We start from the raw sequence: 18,074 nt of genomic DNA on the forward strand, positions 1-18,074 counted from the left end.
TAATGAAAAAGACACCTGATCAACCATCTACATATTTAGAAACATTTCCTCCTATAGGACTTCCCTTCAACTTCTGCTAACCTTACTTATCATAGTCCCACATGAGAGCAAGGATCATGTGATTAAGTAAATGGCAAATAAATGAAACTAGAGAAGGAAACTCAGGGGGTAGGTGGATTATACCACATCATCACCATTTCCCTTTTGAAGATAATTATAATGAGAAGGAGGCAGTAAGGGATGACCCCTTAAATTAATATTATTTACATTCATTTGGCCTTTTCAAACAAATGTATCTTGAAATGGCCATTAATATCACAAATATATAATTGAACTTCTTAGGCCACTAATTCAAAGTGAAAGGAGTTTAGGAGTAATTCATTAATTTTATCCTGTCACCTTTAGAAAGCCTTCAGGACAAGGGTTGAAAAATGGAAAAAACTCTAACCTTTCATAAATACTGACTGATATCATTCAAATAGTTATTGCAAATATGCACAAGAGCTTACATCTCCCATACTTCTTTTAGTTTCCATGTCATGCTCCACTGTCTCCAAATGTGTTACCCAGGTATTTATTAGGTGCATTTAAAAGCCTTTGGTATATAATAAAGTATATCTAATTCATACTTACCTCTCACAGTTTAAAACTTGGCTAGGATTTTCAACATATCTTGTCAATAGTACATGTATACAATCCAAAAGGTGCAGTGGCTTCTTCATTCTGTTCCAGAATGGATCCTATAAAGAAAAAACACATCATGAGTTGTAAGGCAAATTGTGTCAACTGATTTTTTAATCATTTATGTTAGTTAAAATAGTCATCAATGTCCAAAGCAAAATTTACTGATATTAAAATAAGCATTTAATATTATGTGGTTACTAAATTATATATCTGATCTATGGTTAATAATGAATAGCACTGAAAACTTCATTGTGATGTTATTTAGAAAGAATATTTGATGTTTCGATCTACTGTGTAGAGCATATAAATTTCCTGCTTAGGAACCTGAAGAGAAGAAAATCCATCTGTTCCTATTGGCTGTGACACCATTTTTACTTTGAACTTATGCAGACTTAATCCGATAGTGTGAATAAGAGACTACATCAGTAGTCAGAGAATCTTTTTTTTTTTTTGGTGGTATGTGGGCCTCTCACTGTTGTGGTCTCTCCCGTTGTGGAGCACGGGCTCCGGACGCGCAGGCTCAGCAGCCACGGCTCACGGGCCCAGCCGCTCCACGGCATGTGGGATCTTCCCGGACCGGGGCACGAACCTGTGTCCCCTGCATCAGCAGGCGGACTCTCAACCACTGCGCCACCAGGGAAGCCCAAAGAGAATCTTAATTCTAGTTCTGGCTTCATCATTACTAGCCATGTGACTTGAGCAGGTTATTTAACCTCTCTGCCCTTGTCAGATGCAGTAGAAGATGGGGATACTCCTACTTGCTCATTTCCATCATGGGCTCATTGTGAGTTTTAATGAGATATACAAGTGCCTTGTAAAGCACTGTATGAATGTTTTGACGATGGTACTATAATCATGACTAGTATTAAATGCAATCCAGTTCAACAGGTTTTGTTTGGTTTTTGATCTTAGGATAAAAATTACAAAATATACAGTCCAATAAGGTTAAATATGGTGAGAAAGATCATTTAAAAAAAAATTGAGGTATAATTGACATATAACATTATATTGGTTTCAGGTGTACAATACAGTGATTCACTGTTCGCATTCACTGCAAAATGATCACCACAGTAAGTCTAGTTACCACCCGTCACCATACATAGTTAAATTTTCTTGTGGAAAGATCTTTAAGCACTGATATTTTATATGAGGTTACAGTGAATAAATACACTGATATTTTGTTCCTTTAAAGTAAATGATAAGTCTTCATGTATTTAGCCTGTTCCACTAAAAGTAAAGCATATATAATTATGCTTATTAATATTAAAAAATATTTGATTTTTATCACGATATATAGCAAAGCAACTCTCATTATCGGTTTTAAAAGTCTGAAGCATAATTTGCTTAACCAATGAAGCAAATTTCTGATACAACTGTATTAGATGAGGTACTTACAAACACACAAGCAAAATACTCCGCTCCTGTATCTAGATAGTTAATTGATTTAACTAAATAGTTTTATTTTATTTAATATTTTCCTTACCCGTGACTTGAACAAGTGATCATATACTTCCAGTAGTCTAGGTAATGGCACTCCAATTTCATTCATTGTCTGTATCACAAAACCCACATCCCAGTTCAAAGTACAAACTTGCTGCTCTAAGAACTGCACAATAAAATCTGGGGAGAAAAGGACCAGAAGTTGGGATTGTTAACTCTTTTTTTGCCCCCAGTGTTACTGAGATATAATTGACATGTAACGCTGTCTAAGTTGAAGGTATAAATGTGATAATTTGATACACATACATATTGCAAAATGTTTTCCACAATAAGGTTAGTTAACATGTCCTTCACCTCATATAATTACCATTTTTTTGTTGTTGTAGAATTGTTAACTCTTCATACTAAAAAGTAGACCTTACTCATAATTGAACAGTTTCTACAGGAAACTCTTTTAAAAAACAATTTAAAAAATTTTTAATAAAAAATAAGGCATATACCGAAATATAGGCAAACCTATAGAGATAGAAAGTAGAACAGTGGTTGCCTAGGGCTGAAGGTGGATATAATTTCTTTTTTGGGGTGATGAAAATAGTCTAAATTTAATTGTGATGGTGGTTGCACAACTCTGTAAATATGCTAAAACCATTCAATTACACACTTTAAAGCTATTAGAGAAAAAACTTATTATAGTGAATTTGGAAAACAGCAAAAGAACAAGAAGAAAATAGAGACCATTCACAATTCCACTATTGGAGAGGACCCACTGATAACATTTAATATCTTGAAATACTATATCTTCAATTTAACAGCTTTTCAGAAAAGCACTACTGCATCTAGATTTTAGAAATATTAAATGTAATATTCGTAAGATTCATAAGTTATTTATTTTGATGATTGTAATTGTGGTCCCAGTCTCACTTTTTACTACCTGTTACATCATAAATAAGATTTTTTGTTTTAAATTGATTGATTGATTGATTGATTGTTGCGTTGGGTCTTCGTTGCTGCGCGTGGGCTTTCTCTAGTTGCGTCCAGCGGGGGCTACTCTTCGTTGCGGTACGTGGGCTTCTCATAGCAGTGGCTTCTCTTGTCGTGGCTCACGGGTTCTAGTGCGCAGGCTCAGTAGTTGTGGCACATGGGCTTAGTTGCTCTGCGGCATGTGGCATCTTCCTGGACCAGGGATCGAACCCATGTCCTGTGCATTGGCAGGCAGATTCTTAACCACTGTGCCACCAGGGAAGTCCCATAAATAAGATCTTAACCGTAAGAATCAAGTTCTTATTTATGGTACCTAAAATCTGAGACTGACCAATGTGAGTAACCATGGGCAAGAGTCACTGAAAAAAGTGCCACTGAACCTACATCTCCCCTACAAGTTACCATACAGAGATTCTGGAAAGGTAATAAAAATTCTAAAGACTCAATTTGTTCTAGTTTGAAGCCCCCTGGAACCTGTTTGCCATTGAGAGAGTGATAGAAAAAGGAAGGCCTCTTCTACCCTAAATTTTACTGGGTTCAACAATTAAAAATCTTAAGTCAAAGCAGAAATACCCTCAAAAGGGATTGTGTACAATGTGGCCTTTTTGCTATTAAAATTGTCAGGTTTCACATACTCATAAGACATATATATACAGTTGCTCTTTATTTTCTCTTTATTTTCCTGATCAGTGAAATGGCATGGCGGTTTTTTGTTTTTTTGTCATGGCAGTTTTTAATACTGTACTTACAAGAAATAATGGTATGATTATAATAGTTTTATTTCTTACCATGTCCAGGGAATAAACCCTAAATCAGAAAAGGTCTATAAACAAGTCTGGATCTTCATATTTTAAAAACAATTTGATGTTATGTTATAAGCGTTTTCATGTTTCTCAACATTTTTCAAAAACAGAAAGTGCTTATTTAACATTCTACTGTATGATTACATTTATGTTGAATCTATTGTTTTACAACCGAAGAAGACATTATAGGTTGGCAAATGGCTTATAACAGAGTCTCCTACATAACAAATAAGTCAGTATATCTGGTTAAGAAAGGAGTTCACAAAAATTACATTCTTAACACAACTACTTGCTATTTTAAAGAAAAATATGCCCCCAATATAATAGGGGGCAGTTGAATCAATCACAGATCATCCATACACAAAAACATCAGCTATTTTTCCCTTCTCTTCAAGCGTGTATAAGGTTACCAATAACATAACCACTATGGTCTGTTAGTCAGACTATCCCAAGATAGATATATCAACTTGGAAGGTCAAGCAAAGAGAGTTTCATACCCAACTATTCATCAACAAATTCTGCTATTCTTTAGAGGTGTCTCTTTCTGGAGAGGTAGAATGAAACTGCAGAGCTAATAAATAGCAACAACAAAATGATTTTGCCCTACAAACCATTATTTTTCCATGTCAATGAAGAAAACCATCAAAACAAAAAGATAAAAGCCCACGACCGTAGCTAAGGTTATGGCTTACCTAGAGGAAAGAAACGAGGTGTGCCGGCATACATCTTGCCAAGGAGCACTATCTTGAGACTAAGAGCATGCATCCTGTCTGGGGAGCTCAATGTCACGCTTTCATTCAGTTCTGTAAGAAAGAGATATGTCATTAGAAACCCAAACTGTTTTTATTGTGAGAATTTTAAATTGACGATTTTATTCTGTTTCAAGGTACAAAATACTAGAACTTGTACGTACGTTAATATAACGAGCAGATTCTGTGTTTCTGTTACTTCCTGATATACTTTCCACTTACCAGGGCACTAGTTATGAGATTCCGAGATAAGAGTCTCAGAATCCCTTATTAAGCAGTATAAACCACCAAAAATGACACATCTTTTCTGAGGGTCCTCTCAAATATTTACTGGGATCATTCTCTACGGGATCACCCTCCACCATATCAAGTACCCTCTACTTCCCTCTGTTTAGGTATATACAATTCTCATGAGCCCTAAATGTATGACCGTTAGCAGCTTGCATTCACTCTTCTACTACGTCACTAAATAACGTACAGCTAATACACCTATAAATGAACACTTACCTTTCTCTATGATATCTTGCCAAAGTGTCTGCACCAGTATAGGGTCTGAATAACCGGCACAATGAATTATTGCAAGCTTACATTCTGCAAGTTTAAATGGGTCAGCAAATTCCCCATAAAGCTGTAGGAGAAAATGCCAACATCCAACCAGAGATTAGTATTCAGAAATTAACAGTGAAGAACTCCCTCAAAGTTAAAAGTAACCAAAGATTTTATCTAAAGTTCCAAAAATATGATACAAAGATGTGATGACACGTAGGTGGTCATAATGCCAGATTAAGAATGGTAAATGCATGGAAAACACATTTAAACAGATTTAAATATGTGTGCCTTTTTTTTTCTTGGCTGAGAGCAAGATACTGCAATGACATTTCTTTTAGAATTAGTGTCTAAACTAAGGTTTGAAAAATCACAGAAATACTGACAAATCTAATGGTGCTTCAGGGTACTTAGAGAAATGTCCATGAATAATTGAAAAAGAAACTGTTCAGAAGGGTACAGAGTGGGAGAGGCTTGGAGAGTTAAGCAAAGATAAATTACTTTTTCAAGATAAGAAATAAGGCCATAAAATAGGTGGCAGGAGTTTTAACAAAGCCCCATGTGAGGCTGATAGATTCTTGATAGAAATTGGCCTGGAAAGAGAAACATAGCTTTTTCTAAGAGTGAGATACCACAGTGGTGATGTGTCAGCCCAGTGATGTGCTTCCAAAGATGGCTTATCTTAAACACAAAATAAAATGCAAAAGAAACAAGATAATAGGTGACTACTATAGGAATTTCACTTGCTTTTTTATTACCTTAGTTATGTCCATTAGCTCAGAGTCCAGCTGAGAAATTGCATCCTGTACAGAAGAATGATGGGAATATTGCCTTTGTAGTGTCTCTTGTATCTGAAGTTGGATCCTAGCAACCTAGTTTGGGTAGAAAAAAATCAAATCTTAAGTTCTTCATGATAAATCACCAGGTACTTGAAGGAATGACTCCTAGTATCTGACTTTAAGTTTGTTAAAATAAAAATAATATATAAATAACAGCATAGTGACTACAGTTAATCATACTGTGTTGCATATTTTGAAAGTTGCTAAAAGAGTAGGTCTTAAAAAGTTCTCATCACAAGAAAATTAATTTTTTTGTAATCATTTATGGTGACAGATGCTAACTAGACTTACTGTGGTGATCATTTTGCAATATACAGAAAAACTTAATCATTATGTTGTATACCTTAGCAACTGTTATATGTTAATTCTACCCAAATTTAAAAAAATGTATAAATAAAGACTTTTATCATAACAGACTAGCAACCCTTCATTACAACATAGAAGATTACACAGGGACTGTGCTGTGACAGAGAGCCTTTGCTACTCACCAACACCTGTTTTGCCCATGATTATAGCCAGACAAAATGGCCAGCCTCTACTTCCCAGCCTCCTCTGCTAGGAGTATGGCCGTAAGACTATGTTCTCTTCAAAGGAATGTGAACAGAAGTACAGTATGGCACTTCAGGGTTGAGGTTTTTTAAGAGTGAATGTGCTTCTTACACGCGCTTTTCACCCTTCCTCCCTTTGATCAAAGAAAAAGGTAAGGCCATTGGAATGGTAGAGCCAGAAAATAGAACTTGGGAACTGACATCAACCAAGTGGAAGAAAGCCACATGCCAATCAGGAACACCAACTCTGGATTTTGTGAATGAGAAATAAGCTTTTGTATGTGGACCATTATACATTTTTGTGTCTCTTAGTAAAGGCAGTTTAGCCCACTCTACACATCTACTTATTAGCCTCCAGAATAAACGGTGAATGTGACATAATCTGCTTGGTGTTAGAATAGTTAGAATAAATCTTTAGAAATGCCATAGAGAAAACTTTTAGATTACAGCAATGTCCTAGGACCCAAATGCTGTATCATTAAAATCTTTTAAAAGATTTATATATAAATATGAAAAGAAAAAAAGAAGGTATAAGAGATTAAAATTAATACTGACTGCTACAGACCTATTCTTTACTAGGGGAAGAGAGGAAGTGGACTAACACGTGGCTACTAATCAATGTGGATAAGACTTAAGTGTCGTTAGCACTTACTTCCATTTTTTCTTCTAATTCATGAAGGAATTCACCATCTGCAGCTATTGATGAAATGGCAGTGGAACTTTTGGCACTAAGAATGGCACGAGCAATGTACTCTAGTCGCTGCTGAAGTGAAATTTCTGTGCTGGGGGGAAAATCCTTATTTTTATTCATGTGAATTCTTAAGGATCCAATATACATATATATCAGCGATGATGTACTATTTATGCCAAATTAACATAAAAAGCCATTTGAAACTTGAAAAATTAGAGGATTTCTAATAAAAGAGATCCACAATTTAAGTCAGCACATAAATACTTATATTTACATCCAAAAAGTAACTTCCTATTTTAAAACTTCAGTATATTAAAACTTGGATTATTCTAAAATTAAATTAAACTTTTTATTATTCCTCATATTCTTCACTCCTCTACCTTAATGTGGCAAATACTACATTTCATTTTCCACACAGCAACTAGAGTGACCTCTTAAAAACAAAAATCAGATCACGTCACATGCTTTCTTAAGACCCTCCAATCTCCTTTACCTACTCCTCCAACCTCATCTCATTCCTCCCTTGTTCACCATTTCCAACCCCACTGGCTTTCTTTTTTGTACCCTAAACATGATAAACTTAAATCTGATGCAGTGCCTCTTCAGAGACCATCGCTTCTGTGCTTAAACCACTTCCTCCATTTCTTTAATAGCTGCCTCTTCCTGTCATTTGAGAATCAATTTTAATGACAATTTGCCTGAGGCCTTCTCTGACCAATCTTAACTAAAGCAGCTCCCCATTCCCCAAGGCACTTTCTACTGTAATATCCTGTTTTTACTGTATTTATAGAATCTGAACTTGTCTGTCTATGGTCTTTGCCCACTAGAATGAGAGCTCCTTAGGAGCAGGGATGGTGTCTATCTTGTTCACTACTCCCTTCCTCAATGCCTTGAATTATCACTGGTACTCAAAATCTATTTGCTGGCTGACTGACTGACAGGTGTCAGAAAGCCCTAAGCATGTATCCACCTCCATGATTACCATCTTCAGTCCTTTCTAATCCCCTAAGTCCATCAGACCTGGTTCTTTGACATTATAAAGCAACTTGGCATTAAAAACAAACATACTAACTCATTTAGCTGTTGGCAACCCCTCAGATCAACCAGTATTAAATGAATTTTAATATTTGATATCCCCACTAATGCCAATCTGAATCAGGAAAAAACTGGCTTTCTTTTACTTTCAGAGAAGGTCTTACTTAAAAAACTGTCCTTCTACATAGCTATGGCTCCTGTAAGTTTTCCCCTTCCAAAAAGAAACCAAAAGAAAGGATTAACTCCTTTCTCCTATCTTGCAAAGTACGTGTGTGGATGACAGTTAATTAGCACTGACCATCTCTTAAGATCAAATATAAAGGACTCTGTACCTTTAGGAGCTTTGCTTCTGAAAGGCTTTCCTTTACCTCCCCTCTCATCTCTTAAAAAAACCCCACTTGAAACAAACATTTTAAACATGGGTAATATTTCCAAATTATTTACAGTAGAACACTCTATAGCCGCCAACTTACTTGGTGCAGCCTACGTATGTAAAAAGAGTGTCGTGAGGGCTTCCCTGGTGGTGCAGTGGTTAAGAATCCACCTGCCAATGCAGGGGACACGGATTCGAGCCCTGGTCCAGGAAGATCCCACATGCCGCGGAGCAACTAAGCCCGTGCACCACAACTACTGAGCTTGTGCTCTAGAACCCATGAGCCACTACTGAAACCTGTGTGCCTAGAGCCCGTGCTCCACAAGAGAAGCCACCGAAATGAGAAGCCCGCGCACTGCAACAAAGTATCCTCCCGCTTGCTGCAACTAGAGAAAGCCCACACACAGCAACAAAGACCCAACGCAGCCAAAAATAAATTAATAAATGAAAAAAAAAAAGTGTAGTGAGAAAGAGAGTAACATAATAGTCGGAAAAAGATTTTATTGTGGAAAGAGATGGTAAGCTGAGAGCTGGTAAGACGTATAGGGTCTCTCACATGAGGAGGAAATTAGGTTATGTGTTTGTGTGTGAAGCAGATATGAACAATGGGCACTGTTCTTAAAAGTTAGAGGATTTCTGAATATTTTATAACAAGAATATAGTAACTGTTATAACAAGGAACAAGGTCAGTAAATATTAATGAAAGGGCAATTAAGAGCCACTCTAGGGGACTTCTGTGGTGGCACAGTGGTTAAGAATCCACCTGCCAATGCAGGGAAAATGGGTTCGAGCCCTGGTCCGGGAAGATCCCACATGCCGTGGAGCAACTAAGCCCGAGCACCACAACTACTGAGCTTGCACTCTAGAGCCTGCAAGCCACAACTACTGAGCCTGTGTGCCACAATTACTGAAGCCCGTGCGTCTAGAGCCTGTGCTCCACAACAAGAGAAGCCACCGCAATGAGAAGCCCACACACCACAACAAAGAGTAGCCCCCGCTTGCCGCAACTAGAGAAAGCCTGTGTGCAGCAACAAAGACCCAACACAGCCAAAAATAAATAAATAAATGTGTGTGTGTGTGTGTGTGTGTGTGTGTGTGTGTGTGTAAAAAGAGCCACTCTAGGGAATTCCCTGGCAGTCCAGTGGTTAGGACTCTGCGCTTCCACTGCAGGGGGCCCAGGTTCGATCCCTGGTTGGGGAACTGGTATCCTGCAAGCTGCAAGGTGCGGCCAAAAAAAAAAGAGTCACTCTAACATTGAAAGCATTGAGCAGCATGACAGAAATGACTTACAAAGATTTGTATAGTAATGGTATCTAGGACGCACTAAGAAAAATGACAAGAGTAATCCAGAAATGAGATACTGAAGGCCTGGATAAGGGCACAGTCCACACGTGCCTCTGAGTACAGAAAATAATAGGCATTCAAACACCGGATAAAGGAATGAATTACATAACCTTAAGACAGAGCTACAGTGAATTAAATATTTAATAATGCTTTCAATTTTTTTTTCATTTGAACTTTTTTTTTCCTTTTTTTTAAACATCTTTATTGGAGTACAATTGCTTTACATTGTTGTTTTAGTTTCTGCTGTATAACAAACAGAAGCAGCTATACATATACTTATATCCCCATAGCCCCTCCCTCTTGCGTCTCCCTCTCAATTCTTAATTGTACAAAAACTATGAATTGACCAAGGCCTTTACTAGAAACTACCTTTTAGGCCTTTACTAGCTTAAATTCCTTTTCTTTCCTTTTATTAAATCAAAGACAAAGAAATTAAAGTCACTTCGATACATGTGACAGAAGATGTATATGAAGGGAACTTATAAAAACCAAATGACTGGGCTTCCCTCGTGGCACAGTGGTTAAGAATCTGCCTGCCGATGTAGGGGACACGGGTTCAAGTGCTGGTCTGGGAAGATCCCACAGGCCGCGGAGCAACTAAGCCCATATGCCATAGCTACTGAAGCCCGCGAGCCTAGAGCCCATGCTCTGCAACAAGAGAAACCACTGCAATGAGAAGCCCGTGCACTGCAACGAAGAGTAGCCCCCACTCGCCACAACTAGAGAAAGCCCACGCACAGCAACAAAGACCCAACACAGCCAAAAATAAAAAAAATAAAAAAAGGAAAAAACCAAATGACTATTATGACCAAAGACAGCAAGAAGACCAAAAATGCCTTGGGCCCATACATGCAATAATTACAACTGCATTGAGCACACACACACAGATACACAAACTCTCACACTTGCTATTAGCCATATCTGGGTGATTTAAGTAACCATTCTGATTAACTTGGTTTAATAACAACCTTGTCTCAAACACCTCCTTGTCCTAACTTAACCAATCTCCAGATTTTAGAAATAGCACTGCACTATTGTGGCAAAGAAAATTCCAAATGAAAAGAGGGTCAAATTAATGATCTGTCCCAAATTTTAAGTTGTCTTTTGATAAGACAATCTAATTAGAAATTTCAATGCACTGTTTAACAGGACTCTTAACAATCCTCAATACATATGCCCCAAGACCTATTCAGTTATTTAAAGAGAGTAGAGGAAACTGGCCTGGAATTTGTTAAACGTTTAAAAATATAAAGACTTTGAGAAGTATTTTTTGTCCTTTAGTTAAGAATAGTAATTAAGGGACTTCCCTGGCAATGCAGTGGTTAAGATTCCACGGTCCCAAGGCAGAGGGCCCGGGTTCAATCCCTGGTAAGGGAACTAGATCTCACATGCATGCCACAACTAAGGAGCCAGTGAGCCAAAACTAAGGAGCCCACATGCCACAACTAAGCAGCCCGCCTGCCTCAATTAAGACCCAGCGCAACCAAATAAAAATAAATAAATATTAAAAAAGAAAAAGAATAGTAATTAATTGCTGTTAATAGGAAAGAATCTAAAGACATACTTTAAAGAAAAGGATTTACAAGACAGTTTGAATAGCGAGTCTATTTAGTAGGAGGTATTTGGTACCTGCTACACATTATTAAAAACAAATAAAAAGAGAAAACTATAAACTTTAGGTAAATCCAAGTAAAAGCATAAAAATTCTATATATCTATAACCTGAATAAGGTTTTATTTAATATCTAAAATCTGGATGTAACTAGATATAGCCCAGTTATCAATTATTTGTCACAGTGAGAATATTAGGCCATACCTATGCATGTCAGCCAATTTGGATAGGACACGAGCAGCATTGCTAAAACTTCTGTTCTTCTCATAATACCTCCAGAGTAAATCCATGTAACGAACTTTGTTTTGATCAACTTTGGCCATTCGGACTAGATGTGGCTCCAGAAATGGAGAAGCAATCTGGAAATTGTAAAGTTACTCAGAAACATTTTGTGACTACCCACTTGCTCTTCAGATAGTAAATATATCATTTTATAGGTGTGCCTTGTTTTATGAATACATAAGCAATATTATAATCCAGTAACAGATAAGAGAGGGCAATTTTTCTCATTATAAATGATTGTTTTACCACAGTTAATCAAAGAATTGCTATGATAGTTGCATTAGGTTGATAAAAACAATTTATTACAATCCAATTACAAATCTTTTAATAAACTTTGAGAACACAGCTATTGATTCCTAGATTGTGAGCTCAAAAGCATCTTTGCAATTATCAAATGCCATATATTCATTTTACAGAATGAGGAACACTATGACTTAGGGTAGTGAAAGGACATTTATTTGTGAAGTGGCTTAATGGCAGAGCTACGACAAAGTTCATGTCTCCTAACTCATAATCCATTGATTTTCACCCCACAATATAAACAATCCCAATCAGCTTCTAAATAACAAGAAAACTAGACCAACAGACTACCTTGCTCACTAGGAAAAGGTATTACATTACTTGGCTTTTCACTAATACCTAACGGTTGGTACAGGGTGAAAAACTGAATTTCCTCATGACTATATATGTGCTTAACCCGCTGAGTTATGCTACTTAAAACTATAAATTAACAACATTGGTATAAAAAATATTTTTTACCTGTAGCAGTTTATCTGCAAGGTCAGCTTGTATTAGCCAATTATACAGGGCAATACTAAAGAGTTCATCTTTGGATCTTTGAGACAATTTAAGCATTTGTTCAAACTAAAATAAAGAAAACAGTAAAAAACAGTAAAAACGGTAAAACAACAGTTCAAGGCTCGACATGACTCCTTAGCCTTATAAGCTTCTGGTAAGAAATCAAGAATCCTTAAATGGTGAGTTCGAAGAGTTACTACCCTTTCCAAGATGGTTATGCCGCCACCACCACACAGAACATCTAAACACAGTGTATTTTCAGAACGAAAGTGTGCTGTGTCCCTTACATGATGGCCGGCTTCTTCATTACTCAGCATATTGGGGTCAGATGACAACACTGGAGGTCCGGGCTGTTTGGGCACGCTGGGAGACTGAGGAGCAGCCTTACTTTGATCTACCAGTTCTTGAAGTGTATCTGTAATACACTTGTAACTGCTTAATCTGAGAAAGAATGAAAAAGGAGCCATTCCATCATTTAGTTATCAACTGGTTTATCTTATCTAATTGAAATATAACCTAAAGAGAATTTTGGAGAAAATCCACACACACACACAATTTGGTATTAAAAGTAATACAGGGCCTCCCTGGTGGCGCAAGTGGTTGAGAGTCCGCCTGCCGATGCAGGGGATACGGGTTCGTGCCCCGGTCTGGGAGGATCCCATATGCCGCGGAGCGGCTGGGCCCGTGAGCCATGGCCGCTGAGCCTGCGCGTCCGGAGCCTGCGCGTCCGGAGCCTGTGCTCCGCAACGGGGGAGGCCACAACAGTGAGAGGCCCGCGTACCGCAAAAAAAAAAAAAAAAGAAAAAAAAAAAAAGTAATACAAATCATTAGTTATCTATTTTATACATAGTATCCATAGTTGAGAACCTACTGTGTAGCACAGTGAACTCTACTCAATGCTCTGTAGTGACCTAAATGGGAAGGAGATCCAAAAAAGAGAGGATATATGTATATGTATAGCTGATGCACTTTGCTGTACAGTAGAAAGTAACACAACACTGTAAAGCAACGATACTCCAATAAAATTAAAAATAAATAAATAAAAATAAAAACAATACAAATCATATGCTTTTTCAATAGGTTTGAGAAGCACTTGTTTAAAAGGGTAAAGTCATAAAAATGAAACACATCTTAGATTGGTTATATATTTCCTTTATGGACATACTTTTTAAAAAATATTGCTTATTTTACTGTTTTTTTTTTTTTTAAATAAATGTATTTATTTATTTTTGGCTGCATTGGGTCTTCATTGCTGCGCACTGGCTTTCTCTGGTTGCAGCGAGCGGGGGCTACTCTTCGTTGTGGTGCGTGGGTTCTCATGGTGGTGGCTTCTCTTGTTGCGGAGCACGGGCTCTAGGCGCACAGGCTTCAGTAGTTGTGGCACGCAGGCTCTAGAGCGTAGGCTCAGTAGTTGTGGCACACGGGCTTAGTTGCTCTGCGGCATGTGGGATCTTCCCGGACCAGGGCTCGAACTCGTATCCCCTGCATTGGCAGGCGATTCTTAACCACTGCGCCACCAGGGAAGCCCTGGACATACCTTTTTTTTTTTTTAAAAAACAGTCTCTAATAATCTGTGAACATTTAAAAATCATCCTTTAAAATACTAATCCTCATCCAGAACGAGACATTGGGGGTGGGGCGGGTGAGACAGTTTTGTTTCCAAAGTTGTTCTTGCATTTCGAATTGACATTAATACAACCTCAGGAAAACCAGAGGCAAGTTCAAAAACACTGAGGTCCTTAAGAATTCCCACCGGGCTATAATTTTATCCCTAGGCTAATAATTAGAATACTGATTCACACCTTTGATAAAACAAGACATTTTTAGGTGAAAGCATAATTCAATTTTATGAGTTGTACTTGAAATATTATTTTCCTGATACCATCAATCAAACTTGACACAAAGAAAAGTCTATATCCATAAAGTTGCATCTGCTAAGGTGATAAAACTCACCTTTCTTGGAAAGCCTGAAGTCCTACGATGTCTTCTTCTGGTTCTCCATGTTTATAGAAATGAAGTCCAAGACCCTGAGGATCTTTCTTCTCTGCAGAAGTAAGAGAGAGCTCCACCACACCCTCATAAAAACGCACTAATAGGAAAGACAAAGGACAAAGAGTTAAGGCATATTATTAAGTGGATACATTTTCCTTAGATGGCTTATAAAAATACTGATCAAGGTTATTATGTTTACTACTGTGAGGTTTCTACTGTATATCCGTCACCCAGGTGATAACATCATATAAAATATTTCTGATGAGTCTACCGAAGAACTAGGTTCCAGCATGCCTAAAAGGCAGCTATTAAATGTATTTTCTTCATTGCAAAAAAATGTCATATTTAAAATAGCAAAAAGGAGGGTTGCAGTTCCTTGATGGAAAAAAAATCTTAGGATTCAAAGTAGTACCTGTACTAACAGTTACTACATTATGTTAAACTTGATTTAAAGTTATTTTAAAGTGAGCAGACAGGCAGTATTTTTAAAATTAATCAGAAGAATCTAAAGCATCTGAAAAATAAATGTAACCCAGAAAGCAATCTAACACAGGTAGTAGTTTAACTGGAATAGGACCGAAACCCCAATGTTAAAAAGTTACACATTTCAAGATATAAAAAGAGAGTTATAGCTTTTGTAGAAGCTGGTGCAGTCATCAAATACTAAGACATAAGAAATGAATTCCCTATGTCATATCACTTGGGCTACTGAAAGCTGAAGCAAGATCTCCCTCTGAGTTAAGCAGAAGGTATGAAGAACATTTTGTTTCTCACCTTGTCTATACTGAGCACAAACACTGGACAGGTCCACTTGATTGCTGATTTTTTGATACTCCTTTAATGATTCCCTTAACATTCTTTCCTTTTCAATCTTATTTTGAACTTGTCGGGAACGCTGGAGAAGCTCATTTGCCTAGAAGCAGAGATGACAAGAACTTAAAAAGATACAAGCACATGGATGATGCTGTCAATACAAGTTTTGTTTAGTCTATGTCTAAATTTACATCCGGTTGATTATCATCAAAGATAAAAACAACTCTACAAACTTACTTCTTCTTAATTTTAGGCAGAAAAGTTTTTGACCAAAAAATGCTAGCTATTCTTAATTCCTCTCACAAACATGTAAGCAAGACAGCTTTTGACTGGTAAATCTCTTGCCTAGTCAATACATTATTGGTCAGCAGGCAGTCCGAGCGACACTGATTTTTTAAATTTTTTTCACCTGTAGGAAAGGATCAATAAAAATTGCCCAATTAGCTCTAATTTATTACAGACAAAGTTTTAGTGATTTTTTCTTAATTTTTAAGGAAAGGCATAGTTAACCATTTTTTAAATACAATCTAGAAATACTATCAAAGATTCTTTATGAAGAATTTATATACGGATTTTAAGAAATAATATATTCCAATGTCTTTCTTACACAGATGAGGATCCTGACGCCATGGAAGGTTAAAAGACCTACCCAAGGTCGTATGTCAAACAAAAGACAACAGTTCCTGATTACAATTCTAGTGTGCTTTCATCATACCATGAAACCTCTTGTAAGAAACACTGAAACGGGTAACAAAGCATCATACCTTAGAACAAACTGCATCATCAGTGCTATACAGAAGTGGGCAGATGTCCTGTAAGTGTAAACTAATGCCATCAACAGCAGCATTATCTCTGATGTAACAGTTGATTAGAGAAGCAATTAATGCCCCAGTCAGTTCCTTGTCTCTGATTACCAGATCTTTAAAGGTGGTGATTTTCAACTGTTCTTGAAATTCCTAGGAGTATAAAAGAAAATCCTCTTCCGATCAAAAATATAGGAATATTGTATTTCCACACAGAATGAAATTTCTTTAATAATTTAAAATATCAAAACATTAATAGACTCTATAATTCAAAAGATAAAATATACTAAACTATAAAAAATAATAAAATTTTACAGATTTTCATAGAATCATTGAGAATTGTAAAAGAACCCACAGTATGCCTATCCCAAATCTCTCACTTTACGAATGAGGAAAGCAAAACCCAGGTGGAGTCAAAATTCGAGACAGGCCTCCTGACTTTAGTTATAACCAGGAAAAAACAATCAGCTACATTAAAAAATCTTGGGCTTACATTTATTTTTCCAAAATAACATTTGAATTCTATTATTCAAGGACTTCTGACATTGGAGTTTGATCTTATTTAAACAAATCTGCTTGCTAAAATGGAGTTCTAAAGTATTGAGGTGATTTATACTATAGTAACATTCTGTTTAGTGATCTGACTGCTATTTCTTTTTTCTAAATTTCTGCAAATATACAATCTATGTTCAAATTTTTTGGATTAATATTTAATTTGCATTCCTTGAGCATATAGGGAAGGAAAGCTTTGAAGGTGGATCACAAAAAAGATACCTAGGCTAAAAACTGACCTACATTATTCTTACCAGCCAATAAAACTAAAAATCATCATTCTACCTGGCATGGAAAAGGAAATAGCTTTCATAATTAAACATATTCACTTGAGTTTTTAAAAGAGGAAAAAAAAGTATGTGCTATTCTTTCTCAAATAAATGGACCTGGGGATTCCCTGGTGGCACAGTGGTTAAGAATTCGCCTGCCAATGCAGGGGGCATGGGTTCGAGCCCTGATCTGGGAAGATCCCACATGACGCAGAGCAACTAAGCCCATGTGCCACAACTGCTGAGCCTGTGATCTAGAGCCCATGAGCCACAACTACTGAGCCCGTGTGCCACAACTACTGAAGCCCATGCACCTAAAGCCTGTGCTCCGCAATAAGAGAAGCCACCGCAATGAGAAGCCCATGCACCGCAACGAAGAGTAGCTCCCACTTGCTGCAACTACAGAGAGCCCGTGCGCAGCAACAAAGACCCAATGTAGCCAAAAATAAAATAAATAAAATACATAAAAAACAAACAAAAACAAAAAAACCTGAACTTATCAAGCCTCTGTAGATTTGACTTCCATTTCATAGAAAATTCAGGAAATAGACGAATAAGTTCACTACAAGTAAGGTAAAGACAACCTCAGAATGTTGGGATTCTACAAGATTGATGACCTGATGCCTACAAGGCAATAGCAACACCCCCCCACCAAAAAGAGAGAGACAGAGAAAATTGCTCTAGACTGAGAGGTTTAAGAGAAAAAACAACCAAATTCAATGAGTGAACCAACTGTTCAGATTTTGATTAGAATGCACCAATCTATAAAGATATTTTTAAGACACAGAAATTTCATTATTTTAGATGTTACCCAAAAGAATTAGTGGTAATATTGTTAAATGTGATAATGACATTGGTATTCAAGAAAATGGCCAAAGGAATACATATTAAAATATACAGGAATGAAAAGACATGATGTTA

General features: G+C 37.0%; 1 protein-coding gene across 1 annotated transcript in view; it reads right to left on the reverse strand.

Moving 5' to 3' along the window:
* The window catches only part of NUP155 (nucleoporin 155), a 64,362-nt gene that overhangs the window by 206 nt on the left and 46,082 nt on the right, over positions 1–18,074 (reverse strand). Inside the window, exons 23-34 of the mRNA XM_060092818.1 lie at positions 16,294–16,485; positions 15,491–15,629; positions 14,678–14,813; positions 13,012–13,165; positions 12,686–12,790; positions 11,849–12,003; positions 7,243–7,372; positions 5,962–6,075; positions 5,165–5,285; positions 4,601–4,711; positions 2,168–2,304; positions 634–740 (exon numbers count right to left, since the gene is read on the reverse strand). Coding sequence (XP_059948801.1) covers positions 634–740; positions 2,168–2,304; positions 4,601–4,711; positions 5,165–5,285; positions 5,962–6,075; positions 7,243–7,372; positions 11,849–12,003; positions 12,686–12,790; positions 13,012–13,165; positions 14,678–14,813; positions 15,491–15,629; positions 16,294–16,485 — 1,601 coding nt within the window. The remainder of the gene's footprint in view (positions 1–633; positions 741–2,167; positions 2,305–4,600; positions 4,712–5,164; positions 5,286–5,961; positions 6,076–7,242; positions 7,373–11,848; positions 12,004–12,685; positions 12,791–13,011; positions 13,166–14,677; positions 14,814–15,490; positions 15,630–16,293; positions 16,486–18,074) is intronic.

The sequence above is a fragment of the Mesoplodon densirostris genome, chromosome 3 (assembly GCF_025265405.1).
Source record: "Mesoplodon densirostris isolate mMesDen1 chromosome 3, mMesDen1 primary haplotype, whole genome shotgun sequence".
In the NCBI taxonomy this organism is placed as follows: Eukaryota; Metazoa; Chordata; class Mammalia; order Artiodactyla; family Ziphiidae; genus Mesoplodon; species Mesoplodon densirostris.